Below are 19,422 nucleotides of genomic sequence, written 5' to 3' on the forward strand. Positions count from 1 at the left end.
TGTTGACAGTTTTTTCGAAAGCCTGAATGATATGATGTTCTCTCCGGAACAGAAATAGAGACTTTTGAGTAAACTCGCACACGGCGTTCCCTGAATTCGGCCTTCAACTTTAAAAATAAAGTCACATGAACAATTACAATCCAGTTCACGGACAGCAACTTTTTTCAGCAAGCCCCTAAAATATTTTTCTATATATTTTTTCCCGGGACACTGATTTTCTGCTTAAAGTAAGAGACTATTCCTAGAGAACTAAGATTTCTATTTTAGATACTTTATAGACTTTATAGACTTTAGCTGCCCGCTGGTATGTTCGCAATAGATTTTATGTGATGAAATGGTTTCGACTTTTTTTCTGTATAGCCATATTAAGAGCCATTTCATGTGTATTTCTCATATACCAACAAGCAATAATACATAACAATGCGTGTTTACTTTTGCATTTAATTCATAGCTTAAGTGCATACAATATATATGACTGCAATTTTTCAGTATATTTGAAAATTTCGAAATGCATTTATGTATTTTGGGGTGGTAAGGTATACACTATACTCTATAGTATGTTGTACTATGTTATACTATGCATAGATTAGTAGATATGACCATAGTTAGCGTGGAGTGGGTGTCGTGTATTTCTATAGGTTCTGATTCGATCCCCCTATTCCTGACCCTATTCTGGTTAAACTTACTAGCTAGTTAACTAACAGTCAGCCCATGAGGCAAGAAAACCCCCATGATGCAGATACCGTTATCTGACGCAGTCACACTACGGCACAGGAACGTGTTATCTGATTAGGTCATAACGCTTGAGATCTAATTAGACAAGCGACATTCCTCCAGCCCCTGATAAGGCATACGACGTTCTCATAACAAATCAAACCTATGACAACCTGGATAATCCGTGCGGCCATTGTTTTGATTTCACAGAGAACTTTAGTAAAGAATGTGCTAACGAGCAAGTCGTATGACATCTTTATTGACGTACCTATGTCCATCCTTACGTCAATCTCGGCACCTTTAAGGTATAAATATTGCCGACCTTGCCCTATGCAAACACACGCGTGGTGACAAGACGGAGCAGCCATACTTGCCGAAGCCGAGAGCAGAAGCAGACCCCGCAGGCAGCAGCCCCGCCTTCCTGACGCGCTGAGAGACGCGCTGCTATCTCAAGCCGAGAGACCCAGCACCGGCGCTTCTGGGCAGCCCTCGCAGGCAGCCTGGAATATCGAGAGCAGAGAAAGAGATACCATTCCTCATTCATCCTAAATTCCAGGTACAGAACTGAATAACCCCTCCTAGAGAATTCTTTAGTTATTCACTTGGCAAAAACAAACTTAACTTAAACTGTAACTTTCTATTCCCGCCCACGCATTAGACTTAGGTCAGGTACACGGGGTAGGCGTATTTAGAAACACCAGTTGAGTACGTTTAGTCAAAATGTATATGTGTATGTAAACATATTTTAATCATTTTAAACATCATATGGCTCAGAAACCATATCAATGTTTTTACAGTATTATTTTATACTATTGCTTCTAATGTATGCACTTTACTTAACTATAAGTATTGCAATAATATCGATCCATTTCTCTTGTACGAGAAAAGAGACTGATCAATAAATAACATCTTTTATTGAACACGCCCGTCTCTTCCTTTTCTCTACATTCTGATGAGACTAAGAATGCACGTACTGACTGAGTAAAATAATTGCCTTGTGCTCACACGACTCTCGAGATTGACTCTTGATTAGGGGAGAGCAAAGTTGTCATGTTCTATGGTTGTCAGAAACTAAATCCCTTCTTGTCTAATCAGGGGAGTTCATCCTTCCTTGAACATTCGAGAAAGTTTCTAGCGAACTCTGAGCTTAGCTGGCAAACCCAAAAATTAAGTCTAGTATCGACAGTAGTAGACCTAGTTAACGTCTGGCCTAGGCCTTTACTGCTGTAGGTACTATTCCAATGCGCAGAGCCTATTGGGAAAATAGGAGCTACACTACACTCCATGTCAAAATTATTAGTCTTCTATCTGAATATGCTGTCTTGAAACAGTCACTGGCAACACTAAATGTGTCATGGAAATAGACAGAATGTTAATCATGACTGCTGCTTTCCATGCAGTGTTTAACTTATTAAATACCACACAGGACAACTTTATTTAGTGACTCTGCACAAGCGAAAAGAAAGGAAAGTCATTATAAGTTTTCAAACATCTGAAAATTAAAGGCCCCTGAACCTAAAAGCCACATACTAGAAACACAAAAACAGTACAATAACCTCATGAGTAGTGTGCTGTCCTTGATAGCAACTATGATCTAAACACAGCAACCTACAGAAAATATTTTTTTGAAAGGTCTCCGATAGTTATGTTGCACTTACCAACTAGAAGAGATCGAAAGTTGAGGTGAGACCTGTCCATGGTTACACAAGGCTCACTAGTTTTTCCCACCAGAAGAAAAGGAACAGAAATGTTCTGTTCTGAAATAGTAAAGGTCCAAAAACATTCTGCGATGCCCAGCTGTTGTGGAATGAATTCAAATATGATCTAGGAAAATAAAGAAGAATGTAAGTGAACACAAGGACAGCCCCATTTTCTTGGTGTCTGAGAATCATAATACTCCATTCTAACAAAATAAAAACAATTATGAAGATTTAGGAGACAGCTGTGATGGTTTATCATGTTTTGGGGTTGTTACTGCAAGGGGTTCAACAAATAGGAACTTCCAATAAACTCTAGTTTGTAAGAAATAGATAATTCAGCAGAAGGTACTGAATTGAAAAGCAGGCAAACAAGAGAACACCCCTTTCTTCTGTGTTTTTCCGCTTTCCTCTTGACTTGTAAATGTATTGCTTTTAACCCCTATTACATTTTCATCAGCAACACCACTGTCCTCACTGCTGCTCAGTGATAATCGAGTATTCATACCCTTCACAGCAACAGAAATAATAATAATAATAGTAATCGTGATCATTATTATTGGCCTGCTTTAAATAGCACCTCTTGCTGGTTTCTCACTGTTTCTAAGAATTGCACATAAGAAGTGCTACTATTAACAAATGTAATGGTACTCAATGTATCCACCTCACAAGGCTGGAAGGTTGAGCTGCTCTTGACATGATTTGTGACCTGCATATCATCAAATGGTTCAGCAATGAGCTTCAACTCACTTAGTTATCCTGCTAGCTTGCAACACTTTTTGTCCGACATCCTCTTTCACACCCCTCTACTTCATCTTCCCTGGATATATTGTTCTATTCCGGTTTACCCCTAACACCTCTCTCTGCAATCTTTCTCAATAAAACTTGCTTTGCACACCATTTTAGGCAGGCTTATTGATTTCTCCATTCCTGCAGGATCTTCTCCTGTTCTCCCTTTAATTCTATTCTTTCCTGCTTTAGCCTTTTTCCATCTTACTCCAAGTCTCCTTAAATCTTGCTTCTAGGAAGCTTCTCTTCAATAACACTCGCTCTCCTGAACACCATATCCTACAAACACTCATTGAATTCTTTAGACAGGGTACATGACTTTAAATGTTATTCTGTTTATAAACATTGACAAATGGTAGGCTTTCGTGACATTTTCCTACTCAGATGTGTTCAGGTGACTCAATCTTTCTCCATCAGCTGTGTTTTAAAAATGATATAGAGAACCTTCAAACCAACCAACAGACGGAGAAGGACCCCAAAACGATAAGGACACTTAGAGGGCAAGTGCAAGTCTTTTTTTTTAATCCAAGGGGACTGAATGTATGCAAATGTTATACTGCAAAGTTTACATTTCAGTAGCCTTTCTGGTGCTTCGTTGCCATCTAAAAGAAGACTGAAATCTTAAAGAAAAATTTAGTTACCATTGGGAATGCTCTCTCTGGTGCATACGCTGTCTGAAAACAGATTCCTTACCTTTAGAATATTCCCCACATGCATACTGGTTCTCCAGAAGTTTTGAAGTAGTGCTCCTGCTCGCCGATAGGTGGTGTCAAGCTGCTCTGTGGTGGCTCTGTACCAACTCCGAAGTGACGGAGTGAAGCCCCATAGAAGTGCCAACACTGTGCACTGACAACAGTTCCATCAATATTAACCTTCTGCATCGTTGGACATGGAGCGGTGATCAATATGTTTGTACAGTGGCCAGTATTTTAACTTAGGATCTTTTTCTATACTAAAAAAAGGTCCACTACAAAGAATGGGGAAGTGAGATGGCAGTGAAGAATCTATGGTTCAAATACCAATTGAGCGTTACTCTAGCAAGTAATTTGTTCTTCTGCTTGGTAAACCTAACCATAGATTCTTCATTTCTAGTATAGATAAAACAGGAGTACCACCCCAAAAGTGGAGTGTCTGTTGAGTGGATTCAGATCAAAAAGTCTTGTATAACCACGTAGCAAAGTGCCATTACCGCCAGGCTTGACTGTTGAGACAGTAGTACTTTGTAAATATATGCAGCAGGGCCCATGTTGCTGTCTGACAGATGTTTAAAACAGGCAAACATCACCCAATGCAGTCGTGGCGACCTTTGACCTGCTGGAGTGGTCTCTCAGGACTTCAGGGTTTTGGGCCAGTGCATAGATGATTCTGAAACAGTAGACTATCCACATGGACACGGTCCACTTTTACATTGCCTTTCCTTTTTTGGCCCATACAATTCCACAAAGAGTTGATAATCTCTGTGATGGTCTTCTGTGTGACCGATGTAAAGGCTTAGAGCAGGCTTAAGGTCAAGTCAATGGAACATCTCCTAGTTCAGGAAATTATAAACATAAAATGCTGGCAGAGTAATCAATTAACCAATGTGGGAGATAATCACAACATCTGTAGAAAGACAGACCTGGCACTCAGTACCCAATTGTCCAGAAAGGTGATGTAGGGCGATTGCACCGAAAGCACCTGTAGTTCACAGAGCACTCACTTGATGTGCTCATGTAATCATAACAAGGAAGACAATCTTGAGAGTTAAGAGTTGTGAAGAACTGCTGTGCATTGACTCGAATGGCTTGGATATGTGGCATAACAGATGACCGGGGTGTAAATAGGGATATCAAACCTATTATGAAACCCAGGAGGACTGGTCCTTAAGTAACGGTGGTTGAACAGGCACTCCTGAAAGGCAAAAGGAGTCCATACATAACCTTTCAACATACCCACAGCAAGGTCTTGCTGGGCTAAAAAAAGAACAAAAAACATATGAATTTTATTTTGTAAGGGGGTCAGAGTTTCAGACAGTGCACCCGGCAACACATTTGTTATGAACCCGAAACCGGTCCCAGGATGCTTGTAGTGAAATAATTTTCCTGGATCTTACTTCTTAAGATTTGTAATTCTAGAAGTCTTGTGGCTGCTGGCACAGAATGAATTACTTGATGAACAGATGGAAATGCTCTGGGATGGAAAACTTGTAAACAAAAGAATGGAGAAATCTCAGCAGCGCTTTTCACAGAGTTATTATAATGGAATTCAGCTTGAGGCAGATAAGACCAATCATCATGAGTAGAATTACCAAAACAATGCATGTATTGTTCTAGACTATGATTCACCTGTTCAGTGTGCACATTAGACTGGAGGTAAAAGCCAGAAGACAGGGAAACATCAATCCATAGAATATGACAGAAAACCTCCCAAAAATGCTAAACAAATTGTGATCCAAGATCAGAAAGTACTACTCATGCTAAGTTATACAGTCGGAGGTCAGCAATAGTTAAAAGGCGCTTTAAGGTTCTATCATAAGTACAAAATCAGTTATGGCAGGTAATCTGCCTTGGTGCATAAAGTAGGATAAAAACACCAGATCCCCACGTGTGTGGCCAGCAGACCACCTATGCTATATAAACCAATCATCTGCACACGTTCAAAAAGTAAATACACAAAATATCACAATGATGCTTGTCTTTATATTTTCAGATGTCTTTAATTCAAGATCTCCAACACGTGTTTCGTCGCTGTTACAGGGGATTACCCCCGCAACTTCTTCAGGGCTGAGGTCAGTTTCAAGTAGTCTCTTAATTCCGGTGATAATTCCAACCCGGAAGGGGTTCCTATAAATTCTGCTCCTGGAGAGGTAGACCAATTAGTCTGAAAGGAGTTTGGAAAGAACACATGATTACAAAAAAATCTGAAATTAAAAATGGATTCCAGACACTGTTTAAATCCTGTACAAGGAGTTGGCCACTTTTTGCACAAATCTTTTTGCTGAATACTTTATTAATATGTAAATTTTTATAAATTTTCACTCCTCATCCCCCGTTTTGTCTTTAAACATTTTTGTGATTTAAATTTGCACTTTGCACTTTATCGATGCAGTTATATGTATACAAAAAAAGTACTTTACAACATATAGTAAAAATGCAAAAATAACATTTAAACAAAGATAAAGTTATGTAAAAAATGGCGATCAATTGTGGCCCAAATTGTGAATGAAGTCGGTAGTCTTGTGGAAAAGTAAATTTTGCCATGTTCTGTGTCCCTACGTGTCGTCCATCATATGTTATGTGTGCATGATTAAATATGCATATGTACTCCCCATGTCTGATTAATGACGCAATTACAGTTGTGTCCACCTCTAGTATGCCAGTTTCCAGTCCTCGTGAATACTACGAATATCAGGCCTATGTAAAGCTACGTTGCCACGTTTCTCAGTGTGCACGTTATTCTATTATAAAGTCTCCGTTTCTAGGCCTCAAAAGGGCCTGGACACCAGATTCAGCTCCTGTCTCCTGAAGCCTCGCTGAGGAGGGATACAGCCCCCACCTGTATCCTCGACCCTTCACTTACTTCCTGCCTCGCAGTGCCCGGTGCAGCCTGGCTCAGCCTCTGAGTCTGCCAAGAATATGTTATGAGTCCAGTTATCAGTTCAGTCCTCCTTCTCTGCATTCCTAAACTACTGAACTGCATCAATAGTTTCCGTCATTGTCTAGCCTTCACGTCTCCACGTTAGAGAAATACTGCATTCAATGGTCACTTAATATTCTTCATCACGCACTACATGTAGAATAATGCATGGTCCAGTCTTAGATTCAAGTTAGCCTTTCCTCTCCTGACTTATAGTTTATATCAACATGTTCCCTAAACATCAGATACTAGATAGGGTTTAGGTACATGTCGCTCCGACCCTCCAGACTTCAGTCTCTGCTCCTAGCACAGAGTTCATAGCCCCCAGCTTCTCCTAGTAATACGTCATTGCCAGTTTGCGCGCACCACTAGGTTAGAGGTCCCGGTTCCTTAGGTAGCCCCCTCCATGGTTTCCGCCCCATTCATGACATATCCTGTTACGTCTGCACCACATGTCTATGTATACGCCCAGTTACACCTACTTTTGCCTTTATCTTTCGCGACTGCTACGCGTCACACCTATTGCTCCACCCACTGCTACGCCTACTGCAATGTAATGCTATGTGTTTGCGTTATGTATATATACTCATGTATTGTTATTAAAAGCCAGCGCGCTCATCCCAGCCCCAGCAGCTGCTGGGCCCTGTCATCCTATTCCTATGCAGGTTGTCCTGTTCCTGTCCTTATGCTGTATTAAACCTGCAAAAACTCCTACTACCTCGAATCTTGACTCTTATTTATTGAGCTATCTGTTATGATATATGTGTAGTCAAAAATAGGGTATTATTTATTTATTTACCACATAATGGCGCCCGAATAGGGACTTGCCCTTTCCCCACGCGTCGGTGAAGCCACGCCGACCCCCTGACCCTCTGCAGTCGTGACGGAACTCTTCTGCGCAGTGGCAGATATTTCTGCTCAAGTATCCCTCAGGCCCACGGAGGAGACGGAGGAGGCGGTCCAGCATCCAGACGAGACGGTGGAGGAACGCGGCGAGTCCCGACCAGAGCCCAAGCCAAGAGTCCAAGGTCCGAGGTATCCGGAGGTCCACCCGTAACTGAAGTCCGAAGTCCGAAGTTCGTCGTCCGTCGTCGTAGCAGTCCAGTCCAGTCTGAGGCCTTCCGTTCTTGCTGCCCGGTGAGTACCGTTACTGGGGTGGTATCTAGACAGGGTCCATTTAATTGACTCTGGTCTGTGGGTTGGTGGTACACAGTCCCACAAACGAAGTGTCCACTTCGGTGGATGCGGGTCCTGACGTGTCTCTTTACGAGACCGGTAAGTTTCGTACTGTTTCAGCAGTGCATCTAGTTTCTGTTCTAGTCAGTTTCTGTTCTCGAGAAAATTTATGTGTTCTGTTCTCAGTATTTCCAGGTAGTATTCTGTTCGAACTGTTATTTTAAATGTTTTTCATGTATTTTAATGTCGTGGTATGAATGGGGAATAGGTATCGTGTTCATTGTGTATTGTATTGTGTCTAGATTACAGTTCAGTCATGCCCATATTTTCCAAGTTACGTCAGTTAAAAACTAGAAAGGGTCTGCTGGAAGCAGCAGTTCCCGTCCCGCCCAGGGACAGTCCAGGTCACTTTATGTATCAGAAACATGGCATAAGTGCCATATTGTATCTAGATTTATGGGTAGAGTATACCAAACAGTTAGAAGAAAAGTATAGATGGCCCGTATCGGGTACATGGGATGCCGAATGCATCATGCGAGTAGAAGAAGCATTATGGAAAAAGAAAGCCAGACAGTCACAGAAAGATGCCATCGAGTTATGGCGCAAAGAAGCCCATAAAAGAACTGAAAAAGAAATCAGAAAGTCAGAATTAAGTAGAGAATCCTTAGAGCGAGCCCAAGAAAAAGAATTAATCGAGATAGGTGAACAAGTCAAAACTGAACAGAGAGACAGACAGAGGAATGCCCTTATTAAGGGTATGTATCCTCTTCTTGCCGAGGGTTTGCCAAAAGCGACCCCGGAGGCATCCAGTAATTTCCCGCCACCATTAGTTCCGACCAAGCTACGTCACAAACCGACCGCAGCTGATATTTTCATTTCGTCCTATCTGGACGACACAGTCCCTGAATATGCAAATCCTGTTCGCGCTCCGCCAGTCCCAGTAAATCAGGCACATCCTGCTTCTCCAGACACCGGGGCACCCCATGCAGTACCTGCTACGGTACCCCCGGTCCAGCCAGCATTTCAATTTCCCGCTCCGCCGCGAAGAATATCAGTCGACGATTCTAGTCTAGGGGCCGCAGGAGGAGGTCCTCCTCAAACCCCGCCGCCACGCAAGCGTTTATCAGCACTCGAATTACATGCTCAAGCATCACAGCGTACTCCCAAGAGTAATAAGTCTGTTGCAGAAATCAGGCAAGCCCTTGGCGAATGTGCCTATGACCCAGTCCCAGGCGAGAATAATATGGTTTTATATTCAGTACGCGTAAGGAGGGTGACCGAGTATCTAGTCACCCTACCCAATATGAAAGAAGATCTAGACAGAATATATCGTTTCATCCGTACAGGGGATGATCCAGAAAGTATTAGTGATGCCATGTCTCAAAGGAAAGCTGAGATCCAGCGTATGATATTAAAGTTTTTAATTAACTGTCTAATAAGAGAACAAGATTACCCGTCTAAAGATCCGGCCGAAATGAAAACCCTGACAAAGTGGAGTGATAATATAGCCGAGGGTAAGCACAATACCATTGGTGCCATGGAGAGTATGTACAAGAAAATCCGTAGAGAAATAATAAAGATACACGAACAACGTAAAGCAGCACAAGTAAGCGAGAAAGAAAGTAACTCTGATACTGAAGAGGTAGACGACGAGAATACCGCCGGAATAGCGTATGTAGGAAAATCTAGATTTCCAGATCGCCATTTACGCCTAGAACACAAGTCTACTTTCCATCATTCAGTACCAGAACAAGGTTCCCTAGAACAAGTATTCCAAGCTACCGATCACATTCTGAAATCACGAATCGGTTACAGTGAGTTAAGTACCATGCATGAACAAGAACTAGCCCGATCAGCAGTCCGATGGATTACTGATTCTACCACTTTTCCAGACGAAATAGTGGCACAAATGTTTCTGAAATTGCCCCCAGCCGAGCAGCGACTGGTGGGTATGTATATGATCCAGCACCTCATTACTCTGTATGAGGGTCAGCACTCTGATCCAGGTCCGTTACACGATGTCCTGAACGAGTTACTCCAGTATAGATGGAAAGGTTTAGGTACCGATTTAATTAGTGTCATTCTAGAACAGCGTCACAAATACCGAACGTTCCTGAATCCGCATTTTGTTCATGTCTCACCCCCAGAAAGTAAACCATTTTACATGGAAAGACAGAACCCGTTACGAGAAGTGCATCCAGTTAAGACAGAGGACGGGGAAATGCAACGAGTGTTTGTTTACACCCCGATTACAAAGATGGAACTCCTCGAAATGAAAAAATTAATTCCCTGTCATGACAAAGATCCAGCAGGGTTCCATAGAGAATTAAAAGACATGCTCCGTATGGGAGAATACACTTACCCAGATATCATTAAAATGTTAAAGGTCCTGTTGCCCGCAGGGGTGTATGAAAAGCTAAAGGAAAAAGAATGGGAGGTGGGAGAGAAAAAGATTGATTGGGCAGTTCTAGAAGCTGAAGACAAGGCACGAGTACCAGGTACTGGTCTAGGAGAGAAATGTAAAGAATTACCAGAATTATTGATTCAAGTTTTACCCAGATTATTGACAACTAGAAAAGAAGACTGGGATGCAATCTCAGCCTGTAAACAGAAACAAGACGAAGATATTAGTGATTTTTATTCTAGGTTTGAAAAATGTTTTAGTATCAACAGTGGCCTCAAGACAAGTAGCGAGTCATACCCTCACCTTTTTGTTACTAAATTAGTCGAGAATTCAAGCCCACAAGTTAAAAATCGAGTTTTGAAAGTCGAAAGCACCTGGCAAGCTAATACTCCGTCCCAGATGCTCCAGATGCTCCAGTACCACCAGAATAGAATCAGGGAAGAGCAAGAACACGAGAGAAAACGTATGAAAGACACGAAAATGAAAGTACTAGTTGCACAATCTGTTCCTCAAGACAGTCAGAAGAGGGGTCCGAATCAAGCCAGTCATCCTGCAGCTCCCGTTAAAGGGAACTGCAATTATTGTAAACAGCCAGGTCATTTTATAAATGAGTGTGCAGTTCTGAAACACAACATAGCTACTGGTAAGACTAAAGAATGACCACGTCCGCCTAGACAAGAGCAAGTTTCACAGACTCCTCAGCCACAGAATGCACAACAGACAGTTACAGTACCGCAGCCTATCGCTGCAACACAGCACGTTACATCGCAGATGTACCAGTATGCACAGTCTGAGTATCCAGAGTACCAGCAGTATTCATGAAACAGCCTAGAGAGGGAGGTAGGCTTGCCTCTCATCGAGATACCTGTAGATCAAGAAGGTCCCTATGTTCACAGTCAAGTATTAGGGAAAGACAGAAAGTTTTTGATTGATACAGGGGCAAGTAGGACCACAATTAGTCACGCCGAAGTTCCAGGGGCTCCGCTCTCAGGCTCAAGAAATGTTTCCCTTGGATTTTCAGGAAAACCTATCGTAAATGAGATTTCAAAGCCAGTTACTCTAGAAGTAGGTCCATTGTCCCGCACTACTGATCTGTTACTTACTAAGTCATGTCCAGAAAATCTATTAGGCATTAAGACACTGAAAGAGTTAGGTGCAGTTATATGCTGTTCCCCAGAGGGAATACGATTGTTCCTACGTGACTTTAAGGGTCACTATGTATTACGAGATTTTGATTCGAGACTGTCTAATGTTCCACAGCATTTATGGGCGCAAGGTCCAACTGATGTAGGTTATATGCAAATCACACCCTATCGTGTGACTCTCAAGCCAGGTGTAGTGTTACCACGAATCAGACAGTACAGATTGCCACCCGAGGCTGTAGCAGCCTTATCCAAAATTATTGACGAGCTCATCGCTCAAGGAGTGGTTGTAGAAACTGACTCCAACGTATGTAATTCTCCGATCATTCCAGTCATGAAACGTACTGATCCAAATGCACCCCCAGTATATCGATTAGTGATCGACCTACGAGAGCTTAATAAATGTATTATTCCGCAGTACCCAGTTGTCCCAGACATCTCTTCCCTATTGACAGCCATTGATTCCGAAGCCACGTTCTTTACAGTAATAGACCTCAAGAATGCATTTTTCAGTGTTCCTATTCATCCAGACAGCCAGTTCCTTTTCGGATTTTGTTTAAATGGAAGGAGCTATATGTTCACACGCGCTCCTCAAGGTTTCACAGAAAGTCCTAGTATTTACAGTCAAGCACTTAAGAGACAACTAGACAACATTCACATGCCAACTGACACTGCCCTGCTCCAGTATGTCGATGATTTACTGATCACAGCCCGTTCTGAACGTGCCTGCGAGCGGGCATCCCTTACAGTCTTGTATTTCCTAGCCGAGATGGGGCACAAGGTGTCCCCTTCGAAGCTTCAATTCTGTGTCCAGCAAGTGGTCTACTTAGGACACTTACTGTCCAAGAGGGGTAGGCAGTTGACACCAGACCGTATCCAGTTAATAGCGAGTCTTCCTCAGCCCAAGACCCAGAAGGAGGTACGTGCTTTTATCGGCCTTACTTCTTACTGTAGACAATGGATTCCCCAGTATGCATTTCTAGCCAAGCCACTGATACAGTTAACGACACAGGAGGCAGCCGTACCGACTGTCCTCCCTTGGACATCTGAACATACACTTAGTTTCAACGAGTTAAAGAAAGCTTTATGCCAAGCTCCAGTTCTAGCCACACCGAACTACAGTAAGCCTTTTACACTTTTCGTCACTGAACGTGAAGGTACAGCATTATCTGTTCTCACGCAAGATCAAGCAGGACAAAACAAGCCCTGTGCTTATTTTTCTAGCACACTAGATCCAGTAGCCCAGGCTCTGCCTGCGTGCCTCAAGTCAGTTGCAGCCACAGCACTAGCTATCAGACAAAGTGATTCCATAGTCTTAGGACATACCTTGACAGTACAAGTCCCACATTCTGTGGAAGTTCTTCTGAACCGAACACAAACTCAGCACTTGACAATTGCACGTTTAACAGGTTATGAATTGACACTGTTCCAGCCACACATAGAAATCAGACGCTGCAACATTTTAAATCCTGCTACACTGTTATCATCAGTTAATTCAAATCCAGCCACACATGACTGTGTGGAAGTAGTTAACATTACGACAAAGCCAAGACAAGATCTGACAGATATTCCTCTACCAGATCCCGACCTGACACTTTATGTGGATGGTTCATGTATGAGAACAAGTACAGGAGAACTAGTCGCCGCGTATGCAGTGACTACTGACACTGAAGTTATTGAAACACACCGTATTGACACTCTGTCCGCTCAAGCAGCAGAGCTAGTTGCTCTGACACAAGCCTGCATACACGCCAAGAACTTGAAAGTTAATGTTTACACAGATTCACGTTACGCATTTGGAGTTGTACACGACTTCGGAGTGCTCTGGCAGGAAAGAGGTTTCATGACTTCTCATGGAACCAAGATTCAGCATGGTCTCCTTATTCAAGCTCTGTTAGATGCCATACATTTACCGACATCCATTGCCATCATGAAATGCAAAGCACATACGAAAGTCACTGATATTATTTCCCAAGGTAATGATCTAGCAGATCGCACAGCCAAGCTTACAGCACAGACTCTAGACATTCCAGTTAACATGACACACACTCCAGATCCGATTACATGTATGACAGTTAAGGACCCTACTCAAGATGTCATAGATATCCAGTTACATGCTACTCCCGATGAAATCAAGAAATGGTCCGAACAAGGAGGGGTCCAGACAGATCAAGGATGGGTAACAAAGGGTAGAGCCACATGGTTTCTCCCCGACTCTATGGTTCAAGTCATTATTAATACCGCACATAGTCCAGCACATTTAGGAGAAATAGCTATGTTAGACAGTATCCAGAACATTTGGTTCAACAAGCATTTACGAGCTGCAGCCAAGCAGAAAGTCCGTACCTGTATGATATGTTGTCAGTTTAATCCAGGTAAAAGTGTCCCGGTGGAACAAGGTGGTTTCCAGCCCCCTGACCACCCTTTTGAAGTCCTCCAGATGGATTATATTCAGATGGAGCGATGTCGAGGTTTCAAGTATGTCCTTGTAGTTGTATGCGCTTTGTCCAGGTGGACAGAAGCATATCCAGTCCCAGATTACACAGCCGCGACCACTGCCAAGCAGTTGGTTCGTGAATTCTTCCCCCGTTATGGACTCCCTAGAGTCGTATATTCTGATAACGGCCAGCCATTCTCATCTGTACTAATGAAGCACGTTTCCCTTTTGCTAGGGTACCAGTGGAAGTTCCATTGTGTACGCCATCCTGAAGCAGCCGGTCTCGTAGAGAGACATAATCAGACCCTGAAAATCCGAATCGCCAAAATATGTAAAGAAAAAGGTGTGGACTGGCTAGTAGCTCTGCCAGTTGCTTTATTTTATATGCGCATGGTCGCACATTCCAGATCAGGTCTGTCCCCGTACGAGGTCGTTTTCGGCCGCCCCCCTAATATGTGGGGTACTCCTAGACCCCGAAGTATTACCGATGTTTCAAGTAATATGCTGACAGATTACCTAGCTTCCTTGATGTCTGCCCTCAACTCATGTCGTTCACAGGTTGCTGCCGCATTTCCAGACAATACCGAGGTGGCACCGCATGAAATCGTCCCAGGATCCATGGTGATGGTCCGCAACTTTGACAGATCAAGTCCGCTGGAGCCTCGTTGGAAAGAGCCCCGACAGGTCCTCCTCACCACCCGTACAGCCGTGAAGTTGGAAGGACGCAAGGGCTGGGTGCACCTTTCTCATGTTAAACTTTTTAAAGGACTGAAACCCGTCTTTAAGAACATTTCCCAGGATTTGAAGGATTGCCCGAATATTGTTCTCAAGGACTGTCCCGCAAAAGACATTGCTACAACCCCTCCCCTATTAGAGAAAACTCTGCAGCAGGAGTATAAACAGAAACTACGGTCTAGTAAAATAAGTCAGTCAGTTTGATTGTCTAAGTCCTCCCCTAGGTGAAACGGTTAGACTGTTTCTGACATGTATAAAATAGACCCCCATAGTGAGAGAGTTAGTCAAAACTCAATCCGATGTATCGTTTTTCTATGTTTCATATTGTTTTCTAGCCTTATGATTTCCTGCACCAGTTATGCATTTTACCTATGTTTCCCAGTTTCACATGTAAATAAGTCTACTAATGCTACAGTAGAGCACACGTTTAGTGATCTGCCCCCTCATGAACTGTCCTACCGCCTCGCTATGCGTAATAACTCATTTATCCGCATGTTACATTACTCACACCAGACCAGCAATGCCACTAATTGTTGGGTATGTGGTCGACTCCCCCCTTTCCAGATGCCGAAGGGAGTTCTGCCACTTTTTCCTTATCCATTTTCACATAATGGTTCGTGTGGAGCATGGTCCACGTTAACGTCATCCTCAACAGATATGTCTTTTCTTAACAGTACATGTTTCCCAGACAAGCAAGGTCTCCCCCACAGAACCGGGTTAGATCTAGAAAATGAAGTGTATAATTTAGGTAATTATTCGTCGAATTACATGGTCCTGAATGTTCAGTCTGATACTACTCCAGACTTACCTGCTATTTCAGTACTACCAGTCAAAGGCGAATTATGTGTCCGAAATAAGGGTTCCATACATGTAGGACATAGTGATTGTACTACTGTTGTCAAGTATAGTGACAGTGGGAAATCTATTTTCAAAGCTTCACGTCATTCATATTTTATTTGTGGTCAAACCGCATATGTTCGTCTGCCCCTCGATTGGGAGGGAACCTGTTACATTGCCTTCCTACTGCCACCAGTTTTCCTAGCCCCACCTGATTATCATAGAAATACACATCTAGTACACATTAGACATAGAAGGGAGTCCCCAATTGTCGATTATACTGAAACTGCTCTAGAACAGTATACAGATTTCAACAGAGGTTTCTTTTTCTTTATAGGACCTATCCAGAATAGTAAGTTGATCCGTAGATTAACCAGAACCCTTGAAGCTGTAGTAAATGAGACTGCCTCTGCTCTAGGTAACTTAACCGAAGAGCAATCTGCTATGAGATTTGTCGTTTTACAGAATCGTCTCGTCCTTGACGTCATACTGGCCGATAGGGGCGGGGCCTGTAGAGTCATCGGATCTAGTTGCTGCATTTTCATTCCAAATAACGCGCCGTCTGTTTATTCAGCTATAACCAGACTCCATAAAATTGCCCATCTGATACACCAAGACCCAGGCACCTGGACATGGTCCGGTTGGTTCTGGAATATAATTTCCGCATGGGGATGGAAAGTCTTGTCCTTCCTAGGTATTGCAGTAGCGATCCTATTCAGCTGCTGCCTCTGTATACAATGTGGCCCTGCGATTTGCGGCATTTGTGCTACCTCTTGTATTCCTAGTCCCAAGCCCAGTTCTAAATCCCGTTCCAGGATAATTCGAGACGAGCAAATGATACTGTATGAAATGATAGACGGTATCATGAAAATTGATGTTTCCTGATGGAAACGTAGTGACAAGGAGGGAATGTGGAAAAGTAAATTTTGCCATGTTCTGTGTCCCTACGTGTCGTCCATCATATGTTATGTGTGCATGATTAAATATGCATATGTACTCCCCATGTCTGATTAATGACGCAATTACAGTTGTGTCCACCTCTAGTATGCCAGTTTCCAGTCCTCGTGAATACTACGAATATCAGGCCTATGTAAAGCTACGTTGCCACGTTTCTCAGTGTGCACGTTATTCTATTATAAAGTCTCCGTTTCTAGGCCTCAAAAGGGCCTGGACACCAGATTCAGCTCCTGTCTCCTGAAGCCTCGCTGAGGAGGGATACAGCCCCCACCTGTATCCTCGACCCTTCACTTACTTCCTGCCTCGCAGTGCCCGGTGCAGCCTGGCTCAGCCTCTGAGTCTGCCAAGAATATGTTATGAGTCCAGTTATCAGTTCAGTCCTCCTTCTCTGCATTCCTAAACTACTGAACTGCATCAATAGTTTCCGTCATTGTCTAGCCTTCACGTCTCCACGTTAGAGAAATACTGCATTCAATGGTCACTTAATATTCTTCATCACGCACTACATGTAGAATAATGCATGGTCCAGTCTTAGATTCAAGTTAGCCTTTCCTCTCCTGACTTATAGTTTATATCAACATGTTCCCTAAACATCAGATACTAGATAGGGTTTAGGTACATGTCGCTCCGACCCTCCACACTTCAGTCTCTGCTCCTAGCACAGAGTTCATAGCCCCCAGCTTCTCCTAGTAATACGTCATTGCCAGTTTGCGCGCACCACTAGGTTAGAGGTCCTGGTTCCTTAGGTAGCCCCCTCCATGGTTTCCGCCCCATTCATGACATATCCTGTTACGTCTGCACCACATGTCTATGTATACGCCCAGTTACACCTACTTTTGCCTTTATCTTTCGCGACTGCTACGCGTCACACCTATTGCTCCACCCACTGCTACGCCTACTGCAATGTAATGCTATGTGTTTGCGTTATGTATATATACTCATGTATTGTTATTAAAAGCCAGCGCGCTCATCCCAGCCCCAGCAGCTGCTGGGCCCTGTCATCCTATTCCTATGCAGGTTGTCCTGTTCCTGTCCTTATGCTGTATTAAACCTGCAAAAACTCCTACTACCTCGAATCTTGACTCTTATTTATTGAGCTATCTGTTATGATATATGTGTAGTCAAAAATAGGGTATTATTTATTTATTTACCACAGTCTAGTTGTATTAATCATGGAAACAAATGATGGTATAAGCACTGAGCACTTTAAAAAAAGTTCTAGACAGCCAGGACTCTATGGTCCAGTTGAAGACTGATTGCAGTCGAAACGCGTAGGCTGTCCTTTTTGCACTTTTTGCACATGGTGTATTTAAAATAAACAAAACTTAAATTAACTTAGTGTTGTGGTGCCGTGACTTCCGTCGATAAACACGAGGACGTGAAGATTCGAAGAAATTTATAGTGCTGAAACTGGAACACACATCACGGGCACGCACGAGTGAGGCGAAGCAGTCCTGAAATGAATCTAGTGGTAATCGAGTTTGAAAAAGAAAAGGGCTGACGCCACTATTCAAGCACGGGAGCTAATTGGCGTGATTACAGCAGGAGTGGAAGAACACACCAGGACCGGACGGTGAAAACCTAGCGGTGAGTGCGCTGAGCGAGGGGTAGACAATGTCCGCACTACTCGAAAACGCGGCGGAAGCGACTTGAGAGCGGTGGGGGCACGTCGGGTCAAGTTCACACACAAACTGTGGGGGAAGTAACCGAGCAGCAGCGGCGAGATAAGTTAATGGTAGAAATAAAAAACAAAAGTGAAAGAGTTATCGTCGAGCACTGCTGCGCTTTGTGTCCCAATAGTCCAATGCAACACGGTATCCAGATTAAGAAGCAAGCAGAGCACTAAATCGGAAACGAATTGGATACTGATGAATATATCTTCAAACTAGGCGAGTTAGAAGAGCAACAGTAAAAACGGGGGTTTGCCTGCTCTGGGAACAGCAGGCTAACATCCCTGATTGATAAAGAAAGAACACCGGTATGCAAACGGCAAATATTAAATATAGCGACTCCTTCACATAAATGGCAGACAAATCAAGGAATCGCCAACAAAGAGCCAGTGAACTGCTGAATGATGAAGTGACCCCCTCTACCAGTACTAACAGCAGTTCAAATGCAAGGGGTAACACTGGAGAGAAGGGGAAGAGAACCATTACAGTGGTCCTGAGAGAGCTTCAATAAAACTGGATCCTAGAAGTGGCCAAATGGTGGGAAAAAACAACTCTGGAGAAATATATAGAGTTTAAGAGAGTCCCGAGGGGTCTTCGAATACTCATCATGCCCACACTCAATGATGTGGATCCAGCTTTAATAAAACAGTGGCAACAAGACACAAACGAATGCTCATTCAAACTAATGAGGACACTAATCATACACGCAGAGAGGAAACTAGACAAGATCACTAACATAATCTAAGTACTGGAACTGGAGCTAGCAAAGTTCCCAACAACAGAGGAAAATAAAGAACAAATTGAAACCATGGAAAAGAAAAGAAACAAACATGAATCGGGGGTAGAAAAAAGAAAAGCACACAAATTCACTAGAGATGGACTGGACTACGCTAACGGGCGAATTTACACATTTGCCCGTAAATATGATACGTTAAGAGGCAGGGTGGTGATGGACAAGTGTGCAGGAACAACTGCAATGGCAACAACAATAGATAATAAATGTGGACAGCTCAGAAATCAGCTCAGCTGACAAAGATGCAAGCTTAATGCCACTGGATTTTCGTGGGGAGATGCAGTTAGCGCAAACGATAACGCGACAAAGAGGAAGAGGCAGAGGCCACTCGTGGGGAAGAGGACAGCCAAAATTACCAGAAGGAGCAGAAGAAGAAGTAAAATCAAGGAGAGGGAAACAAAAACAAAAGTAATGCTCCAGAAAAGTGGAGCGGAACTTGATAACAACCTGGTCATT

At 43.1% G+C, this 19,422-nt stretch overlaps 1 protein-coding gene across 2 annotated transcripts in view; it reads right to left on the minus strand.

Moving 5' to 3' along the window:
* The window catches only part of HYDIN (HYDIN axonemal central pair apparatus protein), a 3,619,565-nt gene that overhangs the window by 583,062 nt on the left and 3,017,081 nt on the right, over window positions 1-19,422 (minus strand). For both annotated transcript variants that reach the window (XM_078670948.1, XM_078670947.1), the window contains one exon: window positions 2,373-2,538. In XM_078670948.1, coding sequence (XP_078527074.1) covers window positions 2,373-2,538 — 166 coding nt within the window. The remainder of the gene's footprint in view (window positions 1-2,372; window positions 2,539-19,422) is intronic.

Source organism: Lissotriton helveticus, chromosome 12, assembly GCF_964261635.1.
Source record: "Lissotriton helveticus chromosome 12, aLisHel1.1, whole genome shotgun sequence".
Taxonomy (NCBI): domain Eukaryota; kingdom Metazoa; phylum Chordata; class Amphibia; order Caudata; family Salamandridae; genus Lissotriton; species Lissotriton helveticus.